The following is a 16,911-nucleotide window of genomic DNA, read 5'->3' as shown; positions in this document are numbered from 1 at the left end:
AGGAGTTTGTTTGTTTGTTTTTTGTTGTAATGAACAGGTAGTGAAAAGACCAAGGAAAGTGCAGGCTGCTGCGCTGCAGAGAAGCCCCTCCCTTGACTATGAGGACAGAGCTTTAGATGTAATGGACGACCATGCAGAATTTGATGGCAAAAGTGCTCGAAGTGGCTATAGTGAGAGAAGCTGGCACAGTGGAAATGGGGGGCGCAGCCAAAGCTGGGGAAACAACCTGGATCAGAGCTATAGAGATGAGCACGACCGAGGGCGAAGCCGAGACCGTGACAGGGAATGCAGCTACAGCCGCGATCGAAGCCGTGGTCGGAGCGTTGACCGGAGCTTGGATCGAGACTATAGAAGGGACCGGAGCAGGGGAAGGAGCATCGACAGGGATGCTGGCTATGAACGGGACTACAGAGGAGACTACAGCCCACCCAGTTACAGTCATGGATCTTTATCTGATCCTAGATATGGGAGGGAAGTCAGGAGTCGCAGTCGGGACAGGCTTCGTTCCCGCAGTCCTTCGCCTGAAATACAGCACCAGCATGAGTACCTGGGACCGCAGGATCAGAATGCACCCATCAGTGTTCTCTTAACAAAAGGCAGACATAATGAAGGTGGGTGTAACAGGGGAGGAGAGGAGTCAGCTTCCAGTACAGCATGGGTTTTGGTGGGGAAAACAGAAGAACTGAATTGCTTTCTACTTTTTCAGGTTAAGTGTTGACTTTTTAAACTGATGATTTAAGTTGTTCTTTCATTCTTTCTGGCTGACTTGGGATGCTTTTTGCCCAGAACCTTGAACTTTACCTTTGAGCAAAGATTTGTTCACCCACATAATTTCAGTATTTTCAAGCCATTGTGTCCGTGGTTTTACATTTTCTCTGCCCTTTTCTCCCGGTTCTGAGGAAAAACATGGATCTGATCACGATTCAGATTACATTTGGCACATCTACAAAAAGGTTAGCTAGAAAGGGTAAAAAAGAGTAGACTCTGCCTTTAGTAATACGGTTTGTTTGGTTCTGGTCATTAAAGAATACTGAAATAGCAGCAGCTGAAATACTGAAATAGCAGTATTTCAGCCTTTCTTTGCTATTGAAGTGTGTAAATGAAAGCCAAAAGCCTGACCATTTTTTCACTGTAAAATAAAGACTTGTGCTGGAAAGCATATCTGAGATTAGCTTGTACATCATTTTCTGTTTAGGGTGTTTTTCGAGGGGAGTTTTGGTATATTTCTGGATGTGGTTGTTGGGTTTTTTTCTAATCTGTCCTGTTGTAATTTTTACAATTTTTTGCTAATTAAATTGTGTATGCAGGAGCTAATCTCTTTTTTTTTCATTGGCTCTGGTAACAGTCCTTTTTTCTCCTTCCTCTTCTTTCTTTGCATGAAATGTTGTAAAGATTATAAAGATATGTATAAAAGTAAGGAGAAATACAAGTTGTATTTGTTAACTTGTATGTTTAGCTACACCACAATAAGCTCTGCCATTCATATGTGTACTCTGCAGACTTGCTGAAATGTAGTGACATTTTAAAGCAGGACAACATTCTGTTGTTTTAGGAAGCGTGTTTTTTAAGGATGTTGCCTTTCTTTTTAAGTGGCAAATATACTGACCCAAGTAACTTAGATCGCAGGGAAAGAAGGGGGCAGGGGAATAAAAAAAATTCCTTTGCTTGAAACAACCAAAACATTTCCTGGAGTACAGATAGGACAGGGTCAGCATGCTGCAACTGATGAAAAGAAATACTTCTGTTAGTGCTTTTAGACCCTTTTCCCCCTCCATGCCATGCAAGATACGAGTCAGAGAGAAGCTAATCTAGTACTAATAAGCAGCTCCAGAACAAAGGCATTGTTTTGCTGCTGAAGGTGCACACCAGTCGTCCAACTGTAATTGGATTTGGGATATTGCTTGTTCAACAGTAATGGCAGCACAGGTATTGGAGACTCAGCTTAGGGTGAAGTGTTTACTAGGCCTGCTTTTTTTTTTTTTTTTTTCATTTTTTTTCCCTCTCGTGGTATAATGGTGTTTGAAGCACGAACACTGTGTAGTTTTTAAAACAATGCATCATTGCTCATCTTTTAAGCTGCAGTGGATTATCTTCTTGGTTCCAGAGTATGGGCTCCGTCTTGGAAGTCAGATCTTCATAAAAGAAATGACCCGTACTGGCCTAGCAACCAAAGATGGCAACCTTCATGAAGGAGATATCATTCTCAAGGTCTGTTCTGGTCTTGCTGCTACCAGTTTGGCAGGTGCTGGTTATAGTGGTTATTCTGAACTAAGTCATGTTGTAGTCAAGTTCACTATTAAACTTGAGCACAATGTGGACTTGTTTGTTATTATTCTTTTGTGTCCAGATCAATGGTACAGTGACAGAGAACATGTCTTTAGCTGATGCCCGAAAATTGATTGAGAAGTCACGTGGGAAGCTCCAGCTGGTTGTTCTCAGGGACCGCAAGCAGACGCTGCTCAACATTCCTTCGTTGAACGACAGTGACTCAGAAATGGATGGTGAGGTTTAATGTGGATCCAAAGTTCTGGGCTCTCTGCTAGGACAAAATGGAGCTTATATCATTTTGCTGTGGTAGAGTGGTATTAGGTTCTTTAAGAAAAACAATGAAAGGCAAGCAAACCTAAGTAATGCTCAGTTAAGCAACAAGTGCCCTTCCTTTAAGCAAAAATAATTTTGTAGTAACCATATAGTTACATTTTAGGAGGGGGCAGAGATAGAAGGACCAATGTTGGTCTGGCAAAATCAGTCTTACTTCTTGGAGCTAGCAAATCAGGTGCATTGATAAAAATTTTTAAAACAAGTGCTTTGGACTGGTCTCTCCTTCTGAGGACATTAACACTCATGGCAGCTTTCAAATGGGGGGAAGAAATGTCAGGACAAGAGGAATTAGGTGAGCCTGGATAACTGATTTCTATTCCCAGCACCTGTTCTATGTAACATATAACATAATTCTATGTGAGCTGTTTCTCTCAGCCTGATCTTGCTTTGGGAAGAGCTCAGAATGTTTGGGAGAGCAGGATGTTTTATTATGTGGAACAAGATACTTGCTTTTCAGCATATGGAGTGGAACTTCCCGTAGGTTTTACTCTGAAGTCTGAGGTGCAGCTGAGATCCGAGGAACACTCTTGTTTCCTTTGCTGCCAAAGGGCAATGATGGGGGGACTGTTGATGCAAAGGTGGTCTTCGGTTTGGAAACCTCCATCACACCTCAAATCAAAGCTTGCTAGCCCTAGCTAATGCATGTGTGGTATGCTCAAAGTGGTTGTTGATGTGGCTGTGTTTGTTAGAAGTTTTGTGAAACTTTCCTGCAATATTTTGGGAGGGTGCAGGGGTGGAAACACTAAAAGGCACTTTTTGAATCTTTGTCAAATCCAACTTGAGATGAGAGTGGGCTGAAATGTTCAGCATCTCCTGTATCTGAAAACTTCGTAAATATGCATGCTGATCAGGTGAGCAGATAACTTAAGCAAACCCTGCATGTCTTCATTTGCATTGCATATCTTTACAGATATTTCTGAAATAGAGTCAAACAGATCATTCTCCCCTCAAGATGACAGATCACATCATTCTGATCTAGATTCGCATTCATCCAATGAAAAACTGAAAGAGAAACCAAAGTAAGAAATGTTCTCTAGTTTATTTTTCTCATGCTTATCGAAGAATTTATTTAAATATATGCATTCTTATCAGATTTCATGACACGTTTTTTCCTATTTCTTCCTTTTAGTGCAAAAGAGGATCCCTCCAGTAGGATGTCCAGAATGGGAGCAATGCCTACTCCATTCAAATCAACTGGTGACATTGCTGCTCCTGCTCTTACGGCTGTAGACTCAAACAAAGAACTCAAGTACCAAGATGACCCAGCAGGTCAGAGCCTGAAGGTTTTGGGTGCTTTTTTTTTCCCCTGGCCACAGAATGTCCATTCCCTCAACCATGTTGACAAAGCTGGTGTGCTCTTCGTGTCAGCCCCACCCTGACACACAGAAGAAGCAGTTTCTTCCCTGCACCACTTTGCTTTGTGGTACAGGGAAGAAACAACTGATATTTTTTAATGGCAGTTGCTTATTAGACCTACTGTCTGAAAAAAGCAAATACTCTCTTAAAACATCTGCTGTTAGGCTGTTGCCCTAAGCAGACAAATGAAGTCTGATCTAGCTTGCTTTAAAGAGTTGTGTATCCCTTCCTTGAACTTTTATTTTCTTTTTCAAGAATGAAAAAAAAAATACAAATGAATGAATTTTAGTCAGACATGCTTGATTTTTAAACCTGTATTAGTCTTTGGCATGGAGGGTTTGATTGCTGTCTGATAGCTAAAAATTCCTGCCATTTACAGCTTTTTCAATATCTGAGTAACTTCTTTTGGTTTTTTTTTTGGTTTTTTTTGGTGTTTTTACATTTAGTGCCTCAACCAAAAGCAGTTACACGAACAATTCTTAAACCCAGCCCAGAAGATGAAGCAATATATGGGTAAGGTGGTACTTGCTGAGTTCTCTCGCATTCTGTGTTCTTCCAATGACCCGTGCGTGATTCTTGGCTGCACGGCTTTGTGTTCTTTCTCCCACTTGGAGTGATACTCCCTTTATAGCTTAATGCCAAGAATAGGTGACATGGCTTCTAACTGATGATATTTGAGATCATCTTAGTTTTAGAAATATCTCCCTGGAAGGTATAGGACACCGTGTATTTCGGGGCTTGCATGGGAACATATGTAAGAGTTTTGTTTTATTTTATTTTTATTAATAATATAATATTATTGTTATGTTTATTATGTTTTCTTTTGAGAGTTTCCAAATACAAAAATTGAAGGAATAGGAGTGTTGGAATTGTAAGGAGAAGTCTTAAGTTTTGAAAATGTTCTGTAGCTTGGTGTATTGTTTTAAATGAAACCCTTTCTCGGCTGGATCCTGCATATGTTGTCATAGATGTGCAAATTAATCAAGTGATTATTTTGGTGAAGGGGAATTTATAATACAGGCTTAGGGTATTACTGAGAATGGCTGACAGATAAGTAGTGTCCTCTGAGTTGGAAGGTCACTCAGTCATGCAGCTTTTCTGACAGCAAAAAAGCTGAGCCTAGTCCTGTAGTCTCTCCCACTGCAATGTGAGGGGACTGATTGTTAACATATCAGTAGATTGTACTTGAAAATTTTCTCATTGCAAGAAAATTTGAAAAAGTCTAACAAACATGTTACACAGTAGAGAAAATAGGTATCCGTTTAGTTCATTTGACAGTTCTTTAGATTATAGAAGGAAAAAACAGTGAGTATGATTGCTCATAACTCAGTCTGCTTTCACAAAAACCACAGGTGTTCATATGACAGAGGATGCAGTAGGTGGGGAGCTACTTTGGGGTTTCAGAAACAGGGACCTGTTTCCCTGCTCAGCAGGTCTGTGAATAGCCACTTAGTCACTATTCCTGGTTCTTTTTCCATTCTGAAGAATGCAAATTCTCTGCTTCCTGCCTTCACTGAAGGGTTACCTCTGTAAATATAGCCTATATAGTGAAAGAAAGGAGATAGGAATATTATTAATATTATATAGTTGAGGGTTGTAATTTTTTTCTTTTGGCATCCTAAAATTGGTACTTGCTATAATATCTGCCCTTACTTCCCTTTTTTCTTTGTAAATCTGTAGTCCTAATACAAAAATGGTGAGATTCAAGAAGGGGGACAGCGTGGGTCTACGACTGGCTGGTGGAAATGATGTAGGGATATTTATTGCTGGAATTCAAGAAGGTACCTCAGCTGATGAGGAGGGACTGCAGGAAGGAGATCAGATTCTTAAGGTACGAGTATGTGCCCCTGAAATGCAAATAACTTCTATATACTCTCATTTGCTCTTCTTACTGGAAATATGGAAGAAATTATGATCTTAGGAATCAAATGATTGCTTTACAAGGGTGTATATGTGGTGGAGGGATCTTACAGAAATGAGTTGTTGAAAGAGCATTGTATACCAAGCTTTAGTTTGTTTATAATTTTGTGGAACTATTAATCAAGAAAAATGCTGCAAGACGGCGCAATAAATTTTTTGTACAATGTTTTTTTCCGGTCTTGGAGGGGGAAAAATTGGGGCCAAAAATTCTTCTTTCATCTTTCTCCAGTTTATTGGGTTATGGTGATTTATTTTTCAGGTTTCTGATTTATATCATCTGTGCCGCTTAATCACTTCATTCTGCTTTTTTTCTGAAAACTCACATGGAAGGTTAATGTAATTTTCCCTCTACCTCTTTTCTCTTGCCCCTTCTAGAGGCTGTTAAAAGTTGAAGAAACAATCTAGCAGTGTACAACCAGAATGTTTTATTTCAGGGAGATTACTGTTCATGGCTGGAATGAAATATTAACAAGAGACAATAATTTACTAATAGATAGATAGATAGATATAGATATATAGATATATGTAAAAATAATAAGGGAAGAGAATATTAAGATTTTTCAGATGAAAGAAAAATCTGTGGTTATTCCTTTTATTGTTGATTTATCAGTTGGGTTTTTTTTTGTTGTTGTTGTTGTGTAGGTAAACACTCAAGACTTCAGAGGCATTGTTCGGGAAGAAGCTGTTTTGTATCTCTTAGAAATTCCCAAAGGTGAAACTGTGACAATTTTGGCTCAAAGCAAATATGAAGGTAGGTGCTTTGAAAAAAATGTGTGTATATCTGTGAATCTTTTAAGCTGTGCTTTGTCAGTGAAACCACAAATAATCTCTCTTGTGCTTATTTTGATAGCATTTTAGTTTATCTCCTTTTCACTAGTTGACAAGATAGCTGTATTCCATACATACAGCACTACATGTGTGATGTGTTTTTCAGAGTACTTCTCCATGTCTTTTGTTATTAGCAAATAGCAGCTCTTAATCCTGAGAAGTGGTAAGGTACTGCTTTTTCCTCTGTTTTTCTGTCTGTAGCAGCTGGGAGAAGATCTGCTGTGCTTTGGGAGTCAGCAGAAATGGACAATTTTATTCATGAGCAGTTAAGGAGCAAGAAAAGCTTCTTGCTTTCTTTTTGGGAGACACAGCCTGCTGCAGGACTGTAGTACCATAGCTGCCTTTTGCCCTGGAGCTGTAAGGGCTGTGCACATACAAGTATGGAACACTCCTGATGAGAGTGTGTAGGGGAATGTAGACCTGAGTTTTTTCATCTTTCTGAGCAGATGTTAGCATTTCAAAGCTGTATTCACTAGAATCACAGCTCAATCTTTCTTTCAGGTGTAAAAAGCTAAAATGAAGGTCTTGTTTTAGTCTACAGAGACATCATGGCCTGTGGCAGAGGAGATTCATTTTTCATCAGGAGTCACTTTGAGTGTGAAAAAGAGTCACCACAGAGCTTAGCATTCACCAGGGGCGAGATCTTTAGAGTAGTTGATACACTGTATGATGGCAAACTGGGAAACTGGCTGGCTGTGAGAATTGGAAATGAACTGGAAAAGGGCCTCATTCCAAATAAGAGCAGGTAAGGTGGCACCATGTCTTTCTACTCATTGTTAGAAGTAAGATTTTTTGCCTTCACCAAGTCATTTTTGCTTCCCATGTCATACCTTTCTTCCTTTCTATTCCCTTCTACAAGAATGAAAGAATTGTTTTGTCTCCATTTTTACAGGAATTGTGCCTATAAAAAGTGCATCTTTTAGAACCATGGCATTATGCAAGGAGACAGTGAGAGAGGGTGGTGTTACCTACATACCAGGTCATTTTTTAGAGCACAGACATAGAGCTTCTGTCTCAGCAATCCACCAAGCTTTGAGCAGTAGCTGCTTCAGTTCCTCTTCCAGAAAATGGGTGGTGGGCCCTATTTTTGTTAGGTTTTTGCTTTTTTTCCCCCACCTTCTTCTTTGTATGTTCACCCTCACCAAATCAAATCAAAACAAACAAAAGACCCCAATGAAACAGAAAAACCAAAACCAACAAAAACCCTTCACCTTAGGAAGCTTGTGACTTTTTGTGAAGGAATACTCTGGTGATTAATCTTTAGAAGAATTCAGTGCTTAAATTTCTTATCTATATCCTTGTGGACAGTGTTTTAAGTATCTATTCTGAGGCAGGCTTTTTTTTTTGTTGTTGTTGTTTTTTGGGGGGGGCAGTTAGAGTTTATTTCAGGGGATTTTGTTTTGTTTGGTTTGGTTGTTTTTGTTTGGTTTTTTGGGGTTTTTTTGTAGCTGTAGTCTGTATTTTTGTGTAAAATATTGAATGAAGCACAGCAATATTTTTTGCTTAAATATGCTTTCCTAATCAAAATTCATGGGAGGTAGTAACAACTGTTGAAATGTATACAGTGCATAAAACTGTTAAAACTAACCAGACAAAAAAACCCCTAAAACCACAACCACACTGTAGCTGAATTTTTAGACTGTAGCTTTTAAGTTCTTGAGTGTGGCTGTGATTTTATGATGGAGGAAAAAGCTCACAATTATATGATGCACACGAGTTGCAGAATGCTTCTTGTGTGACTCCATTGTCTGTTCCCTGGTGGGTATATTTTCTCCTCTCTGTTAATTGGTCTGACCAAACCCACCTTTGTTTCTGTGCTCTAGTGACTTAACTTTTGAGGCCTAATGGAGAAGAGAAGAGTGGCAGTAATTTCTTAGCCCTTCAGTTCCGAGTTGCCCTCTCTCACCGCCTCCTTGCACTTGAATTCTTTTATTTACACCCGTGTAAGTGATCAGTTTAAGACCTCAGGGCTCACTCCTGCCCAGCAGCTTGCAGCTGTGGCAGGTCGGAGCATTGCTCTTACAATGTGTTTGCTCCAAGGCACACCTGAACCTGTGTGCTTTTACCTCCACTCCTTTCTATCTGTCTGGCAAATTATTTTCTGCAAGTTCAAAATCCATTGTTCATCAGTGAAAGCACCCTTGCCCTCCTTGACTAATTCTGAACTCCCTGCTTTCTCTGTCAGAGCTGAACAGATGGCCAGTGTTCAAAATGCACAAAAGGATGGCTCAAGTGATAGGGCAGATTTCTGGAGAACACGTGGCCAGCGATCTGGAGCAAAGAAGAATCTGAGGAAGAGTCGTGAAGATCTGACAGCTATTGTATCTGTGAGCACAAAATTCCCAGCTTATGAGCGTGTTCAGTTGCGTGAAGGTAGGTGAGACTGCTTTGAGCTGGCTGCCCATTTATTACTGGCTGCTTTAGCATCCAAATATTTGGTCAGCTAAGAAAGGGATTTCTAACAACTTCTAATATGTTAAGGAGATTTCTGGATGCTGCTAATTAGTCTATGAGAAAGCTTTTTCCCCTTTTAAATGGCTGTTGTTCTCTCCTGCCTCCAAACTATACCTGCCAGTTTGAAGGTTTAAAAATGAAAAGGGGATGAAACAGCAGGACTTTCCTTGTTTCCTCAGATTCTTCTTGGCTAGCTCTGAAAGTACAATCCATACACCTGAGATCAACCTCAGTCTTCATAAATAGCACATCAACAGTAGGTTCAGAGCAAATAGAACTTAAGGATTTTCAACAGTCCAAATATAGTCATGGATCATTTGGTCTATCTCCATGACTGTAAACTAGCTATATTACTAGTGGTGAGCACATCAAGCTGGTTTTCTGGGTAGTAGCATGTGACAGTATTCTGGAACAAAACAAACTAGTAAAGAGTATTTTAAAGGAGATCCCAGATGGCAGGATGAAGACTTGGGGTAATGGCATTCCCCCCATTAACTCTTGAGGACTGTGTTTGCACTTGCTTTGACATGAGCAGTAATATAGTTTTACATTGCTTCTCCAAGCTGCATTGCAGTAGGTTTATCATTTGTGTCTTTGTTCATACAAAGCCCATTGTGTCAAGGTTTGTGGAGTTTTGATGGACGGAAATATAAATGAAGATCAGTACATTTTCAGATGTAAAACATTCTAAGTAAAATTCTGCTAGAAGGAATAAGAAAGCTGTTAATGAAAACAGTCTCTTTCTCAGCTGGTAAAAGTAGTTTTCTCTATTATGCTGTTGCACAAACCTCTGAGAAATAGTTTTTTTAAAATATATTTTTAATAACTTCAACTTTGCATAGTTACTGAAGATCTTGTCTTTTACATATGAAACCAGTCTTACCAGATTTCTCTTTTCTCCAATTTTTTTTCTTTCAGCTGGTTTTAAGAGACCTGTTGTGATATTTGGCCCTATTGCAGATGTTGCTATGGAGAAGTTGTCAAATGATTTGCCTCACCTGTACCAGACAGCAAGTAAGTTGTCCTCTTAGTGTCTTTTTGATCCTTAACTGAGAGACTGGATAACTTAATAATCACAGCTGCCTGGCCACTCTAGATAAACTAAAATGTTGTCTTGGCAGAGACAGAGCCCAGAGATGCAGGTTCGGAGAAGTCAACTGGGGTAGTGCGCTTGAACACTGTGAGGCAAATCATTGAGCAGGTAGGCCATTCCTCTGAAAATTGCAAAGGCATGGTGCTTGATTTGTTTTCTCCTGGAACTTTCAGAATACTCAAATTTTCACTGCATCTATTTCTTAATGATAAAACTGTTTTGAAGTTGTTCAACAGCAATTTTAGTAATTTTTATAACTTTGAACCTGATATTAAAAATTACATTTTCCTTCTCAAAGTCCATTCTAAATTTGAGAATGGACAGAGGAGAATCTGTTTTACTATATGCTTTCTGAATTTGCCAGAGGCATTATGGTCATGCAGTGCTCCTCTTGCTCTTTACTGTGGGAAAACATTCCACAAGCTGTGCTCTTATTTGGGTACAAATATCCTGGTGTTCTTAGGATCCCATGTTCCAGTCCCCTCCACTTGTTCCCACATGCACCACATTGACTGGCCTTTCTTCTTAACAGGATAAACATGCTCTGTTGGATGTCACTCCTAAAGCAGTGGACCTGCTAAATTACACCCAGTGGTTTCCAATTGTGGTCTTCTTCAACCCAGACAGTAAACAGGGTGTGAAGACCATGAGACAAAGGCTATGTCCTACATCAAACAAGAGCTCAAGAAAACTTTATGAGCAAGCAAACAAACTGAAGAAAACTTGCTCCCACCTCTTTACAGGTAAGGAAGAATGTTTGTGTAACCTGCTGACTAAGAGAGGAGTGTATGGGACTGTGTAAGTCTTGAGACATCTAGTTATTACTCTGTATATTAACTCATGCAGGCTGGAACTAAAGGAGTGTGAAGGTATGGTCGTGACTAATGCCTTCCTTGACTTCTTTCTAAGTTCCTTGTTCTGCCAAATTCTAATGGAAAAGAAATGTGCACTAGTGCACTGCCATTAAAAGATAAGTGATTTAATAAGCTTAGAAATGGACCAACAAAAAAGCAAGAATACCATGCTTTTGTAAATGATCTAAATAAAGTGGCTGTTTAACATTCTCACATACCTAAACCAAAAAGGGTTAAACAGCAAAGAATGGATAAAGGATTGCATTTACCATGTTATATTCACCTTTTCCTTCAATTTTTACAGCAACCATTAATTTGAATTCAGCCAATGATAGCTGGTATGGTAGCCTGAAGGATACAATTCAGCAACAGCAAGGAGAAGCAGTATGGGTATCAGAAGGAAAGGTAAGGAGCCAGTCCATACTCGCTGAAGCTATACACATGTTTCAAAGTATCTCTTGCCAGTAAAAATTCTTCAGAATTTCATTTGCCAGTGGTCAATAGGCTAGAAAATAGTCAGTTGATGTATGTCTTTAACAAAAAAAATTTATTATCCTATCTGTAACACTTTGGAGCTTTCATCACTAGTGCTGAGCTACGAGAGAATGATGATGAGGGATGAACTTCTACAGGACTTTTCATTGTGATTCCGCATTAGTTTCTTTCAGTTCCATGAAGTCATTCCTAAGGGCTGACTGATGTTGAGCCTGAGCTGTTTGGCCTGATGTTGAGTCTTAACTGGACTTTATTTAATCTTAGTTCCTTACTTCTTTCTGGCTTTCCCCTAGATGGATGGCATGGAAGATGACGCAGATGATCGTATGTCTTACCTTACTGCCATGGGTGCTGACTATTTGAGCTGTGACAGCCGGCTGATCAGTGACCTGGAGGACACGGATGGAGAAGGTGGTGCATACACTGACAATGAACTTGATGAGACTGTGGAGGAACCAAGGATTTCATCTGTTAGCCGATCCTCTGAACCTGTGCATCACGAGGAGGTGAGATGATTGGATTTTTCAGAAAGACTGAACTTTGGGCTTTCTGAAAACCCTTCATGTATGGCTTAAAAATCAGAGATTTTTTTTTTAAAAGCAGCTTTACCTTGCTTCTTTACACTATGAAGAGTAAAATAATAATAGCTCTGCTTTTCTGCCTAAATTTATATATTTCTTGATGATGTCTCATGACCTTGAACTTTTTTATTACATTTGCAGTGATTGTAGTCAGATTGCTGGCAATTTTTTGACTCCTGGTTCTGTTCCCAAAATTGCAAACTTGAGAGAGAAGAAAAATGGTTGAATTACTGGCTAGTGCACTGATTTTATCTCTTTCTTTATCATAGAGTTTAAAAAAGTTTACTCCAGAACCAAGGGCTCAGTTGAGAAAAGCTGGTAGCAGGGAGATCCTTAGAGAGCCAAGTCCACCTCCAGCATTCAAACCTGAACCACCTAAGGTAAATTTGTACACTTAAAAAATCTGAATACTAACATCCTCTTTCTGGAGAACTCTCTAGGGCGACAGATTGGAAAGAGCAGTAGACATGGTCAGAGACTAGAAAACATTTTAAGTGTGGACAGAAGAAATGACTGAAAGTGTTGCAGGATCAAGCAGAAAGAAGACTTATTGGAAAACAGTTCTTCTCAAATACATGTGATCTCAATATGGAATAAGAACGTAAATTCCTTTTTGTATCTACTAGCAAACTTAGAGGCACTTTTTTAGCTCAGTAAGATAAAAAGTAGGCTAATCACCAGGAAAAACATATCTCATGGCTATTACTGTGAAGCACAAAAGCAGAATCTACCTCCTGACCATCACTAGAAATTTCTGTTAACTGTTTGCTCAGGAGTGATTCAAGAAGGAAAAAAATAGGTCTTATACTCTAAATATTCAAAATTCAGCCCAAGTGTGCCTTGACAATGAAGATAGGGCAGAGGAGGACATGCGCAGTGAAAACAAAAGCTGAATATAAAACATAGGGTTCTGTGCACTTCTAAATTTTAGGTCATGATACTTCACATTAAGCAGTAGTGAAAAATTATTAGGGGCATCAGTTTTCTCTGTGCTGTGCTCTAACACAGGTAGTTCTGGTAACCCTTAACAAATAGGACAAACAAATGTCTCTAAAGTCTAAATGTCCTGGTCTTCTATAAGCTGATGTGTAGTCTCTGAGCATATGCCCAAATGTTGCAGCAGTTCAAACATCTTTGAAGTGTTACATCATATGAAGATTGACCCTGACAAATACTCAGGCAAAGTGATTACTTCCAGTTTAAAGCCTTCTTTTGAAACTAAAATGATACAGTTGCTGATGTAAACTTTGTGGGTTTTATACTTTCAGGGAAAGTTACAAAACAGAGAGGACCCATATGACTTCCCCAAGAACTATGACTCCAAGCTGAGTAATGTTGCTGTCAGCAGTGAGACTTCAAGTGTATCAGCTAAACCACCACCACCACCTGTTTCTGTGAAACCTGCCTTTGGGCGTCCCATTCTGAGAAACTCTCAGCCAGCAGTCCTGCCTGCAGAGGAGGAGGAGGAGGAGGCAAAGTTGGAAGAGGAAGGAAGTGAACAAGAAAATACTCCAAAATCAGTACTGAGGAAAGTAAAAATATTTGAGGAGATGGATCACAAGGCGAGGATGCAAAGAATGCAAGAGCTACAAGAGGCCCAGAATGCCAGGGTATGAAGAGATGCCTTTTCCCTTCCTGTGCTTTGCAGCCTGTAGAACAGCCAGAGTCCTGGAAGCTAAAATCATGCCCTTTGCATTGTGTTGCTTATGGAGGGAGAAATTTGGGAACCCACACACAGAGACATACTCTCACTCACTGTGTGTATTTGTATATAAAAAGCGGCCATATTTTAAGGTTTCCTGTTGTAACTGTGAAAACCTGACTTCTAGTAATCCTGTTGCTTTTGGCTATCCATTGTTCTCAAGTGTGCCTTGAATTAGTACTCTAGCAAAAGATTATATAATTGTAGGAATATTAGTAGGATATTACCAATTTGTGCTTTAATTATTTCAGATGTAGCAGTGTTCTGCTAGATCCTAGATTCAAATATCGGATCAAAAAAGAACAATTATTTTCTTCTACTTTCTTTTAAAGCTTGAAATAGCCCAAAAGCATCCAGATATTTATGCTGTCCCTGTCAAAACACAGAAGTCAGAACAAAGCTGGCCCCAGCCAATGAGGTAAGGTGTATCCAGTTCCAAATATTCTGTCTTGATTCTGGACTTTGCTGGCAGGAGGAAAACTGATCTTGCCAGTTTTTGTTCATGCAAGTAATCCTGCCTTGGTATATCATTTTGTTGTGGTGCCTCAAAGATTACCATAATGGTGCAGCAGAATTTTAGCGAACTCTTCTGTGAACTCATTTCAGGATTTTTTTTTTCCTTTTAGTTCATTTATAGAATTTGAGTCATCTGGGAAGGAACACTATATTGTTTCACTGAAACATTTGCAGAGACAGCTTTTTGCCCCAGTCAGTGTTACAGAAGCTGGCCTGCATTCATGTCCTCTGATGTCCCTTCTACCTGTGCTAGATACTTGATGACTGTCTATCCTAACAAATATTTGCTCTTCTAATAACACTTAATTGCTTAAATGCTTCTTCTTTACAGAGATGTAGTGTGGCTAGGTAAACTAAGGATGAAAGTTCATACAGGTGACCCATCAAATCTCATGAAAGTAGTAGTCTTTCATTAAAATTCAGTAAGGTCTTGATGGATCAACCACTGCATTATCTTACCCTACGCACTGCACGTTTCTAGGACTTGACACCTATGCAAGAGCTAACACACTGCATGATGGATTTTGTCTTCTGCTCTTCTGGACTCTTAATTTTTTCTTGCATCTTAGCAATAGCCAATAGAAATGGAACATTTTTTTCCTAGTGAGTCAAATGCTTTGATGTCATAGTAAATAATCTAAAATTCAAAGATGGAAAATTGGTATTTTCTGGATTTCTTGGCAGGTTCAGAAAAGCATTCCTTTTTATATAGCATTGGAATCTTTATAAAAGTAATGAAAATTAGTCTTTCACCATGTTTGCAGAGTGTTTGCTTACATGTAGAAATGGGTGTTACTGGCTTTTTACAGGAGTGTTAATGATTGGCCTAGAAGGGAGTATCTAATCCCTGGGAGAAAGATGTCAGGAGAATACCATCTTTTTTTTCCAGAGTAGGGGTTGCAAAAATCATGGGTTTGAAACTGAGGAAATACCCTGCCTTGACAGATTCTATTTTTCTATGTCTGCTTAATGCCGCATCAAATGTGTAGCACCATAGTGCATAAAAAGCAAATGTGTGGGTTGTTTCTGCCCACTTTTAAAGCTAAGTACCTTAGTGAGAGCAGTGGTTGAAAAGGCTACCAATTTGAGTGAAAAGGCTACCAATTTAAGAAATGTCACATAAGAAGTCTTTGGACTTCGAGACAGAAGATGAGGATGCCAAACAAGAAGGATGCGTAGAAAAGAATTCTGTGCAAAACTAATTAAGGGAGATGTCAGTGGGAGTTGTAGCAAGGCTGGAAGCCTCTCTGCTCAGGGAATAGAGTACTCTGAAGCTATTCATGTCTCTGTGTGGTGCAGTTTAAATTTTGAAATTTGGCATTTTTCCAGGTAGGTTGAGTACATAAAATCTGAGCATCATCCTCCAGCTTGATGGAAATAAGATGCTTCTCCAGATAGGTTTACCATAGTCAGTTTCATTTGTTCCATCTGCCTTTCTAAGCTGTATGTGGCCATAAAGCAGATATTAAGCACAACTAATTTTTTGTTTTTTCACAATGGGAGTAGACATGATCTTTCTTTTTGCATGTTCTGCTATGCTAGCTCCAGGCCTCCAGAACCCCAGAAGGCTCCTGTGAGACCTTACCTGGAGAACCGCGTCGGCTACGGCAGCGATGCGGAGGAGGAGGAGGAGGAGTACCGCCGGCAGCTGGCAGACCACTCTAAGAAGGGCTATTATGGACAGCCATCCAGATACAGAGACACAGAATTGTAGGCTTGCTAGCATGTCCATGTCTAACACTCTTCTGAGGTTTCTTCCTTCGCAGCCAAAGTGGAACAGTAATTAGTCCTGAAAAGCTGTATTTTTACTGGGGGTGGTGTTAGAGGGTACGCTACTCAACTCAGACATATCTATACACTGGAACTGGAAGAGTTCATTTTTTGGGGATATTATTTTGTCAGTGTCTATGAAAAGAAATCACTATTGCCTGAATGCTGTTGCCTGTTTTATAAGGACCAAATCCTTAAAGTTTGTGTTAATTCTTGGCATTTTCATATTTTAATATAAGCCCCCCTTTTTCCTTTTTATTAATGCTGCCTTTTTGGACTGTTCTGCTATGTTATAAAAGTATGATCCCAGAGATACACTTCTAATGCAATAGAACTAAATGTGACAGTGTATTTGAAGAACAGTAAGTGCCTTTAACAAGAAGCATCTGAAGCTGTTTGTTTTGACATCTGATACTTGGTGCAAAGCCATAACACACTAAAAAGGGGATTGACTGTTTTACCTATCTTTATTTTTTATCAGTTTCATGGTAACAATTTTCCTTGCATGTTATTTTTCTAAGTTCATAGATGCATATGCAATATTCATAAATACTGACTGTACATATTAAAGGTGCAATTGACTGGGTGGTTGGAAAAGACCAGGATGTGCTTAAACAGAGAAAATGGTGTAGAAAATTCAGTCACATATTAAAATTTACACAGACTGCAAATAATAAAGTATATATTCAAGATAAATCTTGTGTATCTCATTTTTCTTTTCAACAGTATTAGTCTAGAATT

General features: G+C 39.3%; 1 protein-coding gene across 2 annotated transcripts in view; it reads left to right on the top strand.

Moving 5' to 3' along the window:
• Positions 1-16,860, top strand: part of TJP2 (tight junction protein 2) — a gene marked incomplete at its 5' end in the record, with an annotated part of 62,794 nt that extends 45,934 nt beyond the window's left edge. For both annotated transcript variants that reach the window (XM_084225890.1, XM_084225891.1), the window contains 19 exons: positions 38-611; positions 2,105-2,208; positions 2,348-2,501; positions 3,512-3,620; positions 3,731-3,870; positions 4,404-4,470; positions 5,638-5,788; positions 6,520-6,628; positions 7,240-7,450; positions 8,891-9,078; positions 10,078-10,173; positions 10,281-10,360; positions 10,785-10,995; positions 11,411-11,511; positions 11,895-12,107; positions 12,452-12,562; positions 13,451-13,792; positions 14,217-14,302; positions 15,943-16,860. In XM_084225890.1, coding sequence (XP_084082016.1) covers positions 38-611; positions 2,105-2,208; positions 2,348-2,501; positions 3,512-3,620; positions 3,731-3,870; positions 4,404-4,470; positions 5,638-5,788; positions 6,520-6,628; positions 7,240-7,450; positions 8,891-9,078; positions 10,078-10,173; positions 10,281-10,360; positions 10,785-10,995; positions 11,411-11,511; positions 11,895-12,107; positions 12,452-12,562; positions 13,451-13,792; positions 14,217-14,302; positions 15,943-16,114 — 3,219 coding nt within the window. In that variant the 3' untranslated portion in view covers positions 16,115-16,860. The remainder of the gene's footprint in view (positions 1-37; positions 612-2,104; positions 2,209-2,347; positions 2,502-3,511; positions 3,621-3,730; positions 3,871-4,403; positions 4,471-5,637; positions 5,789-6,519; positions 6,629-7,239; positions 7,451-8,890; positions 9,079-10,077; positions 10,174-10,280; positions 10,361-10,784; positions 10,996-11,410; positions 11,512-11,894; positions 12,108-12,451; positions 12,563-13,450; positions 13,793-14,216; positions 14,303-15,942) is intronic.
• Between the last annotated feature and the right edge of the window lie 51 nt (positions 16,861-16,911).

Source organism: Fringilla coelebs, assembly GCF_963513975.1.
Source record: "Fringilla coelebs genome assembly, chromosome: Z".
Classification (NCBI taxonomy): Eukaryota; Metazoa; Chordata; class Aves; order Passeriformes; family Fringillidae; genus Fringilla; species Fringilla coelebs.
The sequence above is the reverse complement of the archived record's forward strand: the minus strand, read 5'-3'. Positions and strand labels throughout refer to the sequence as shown.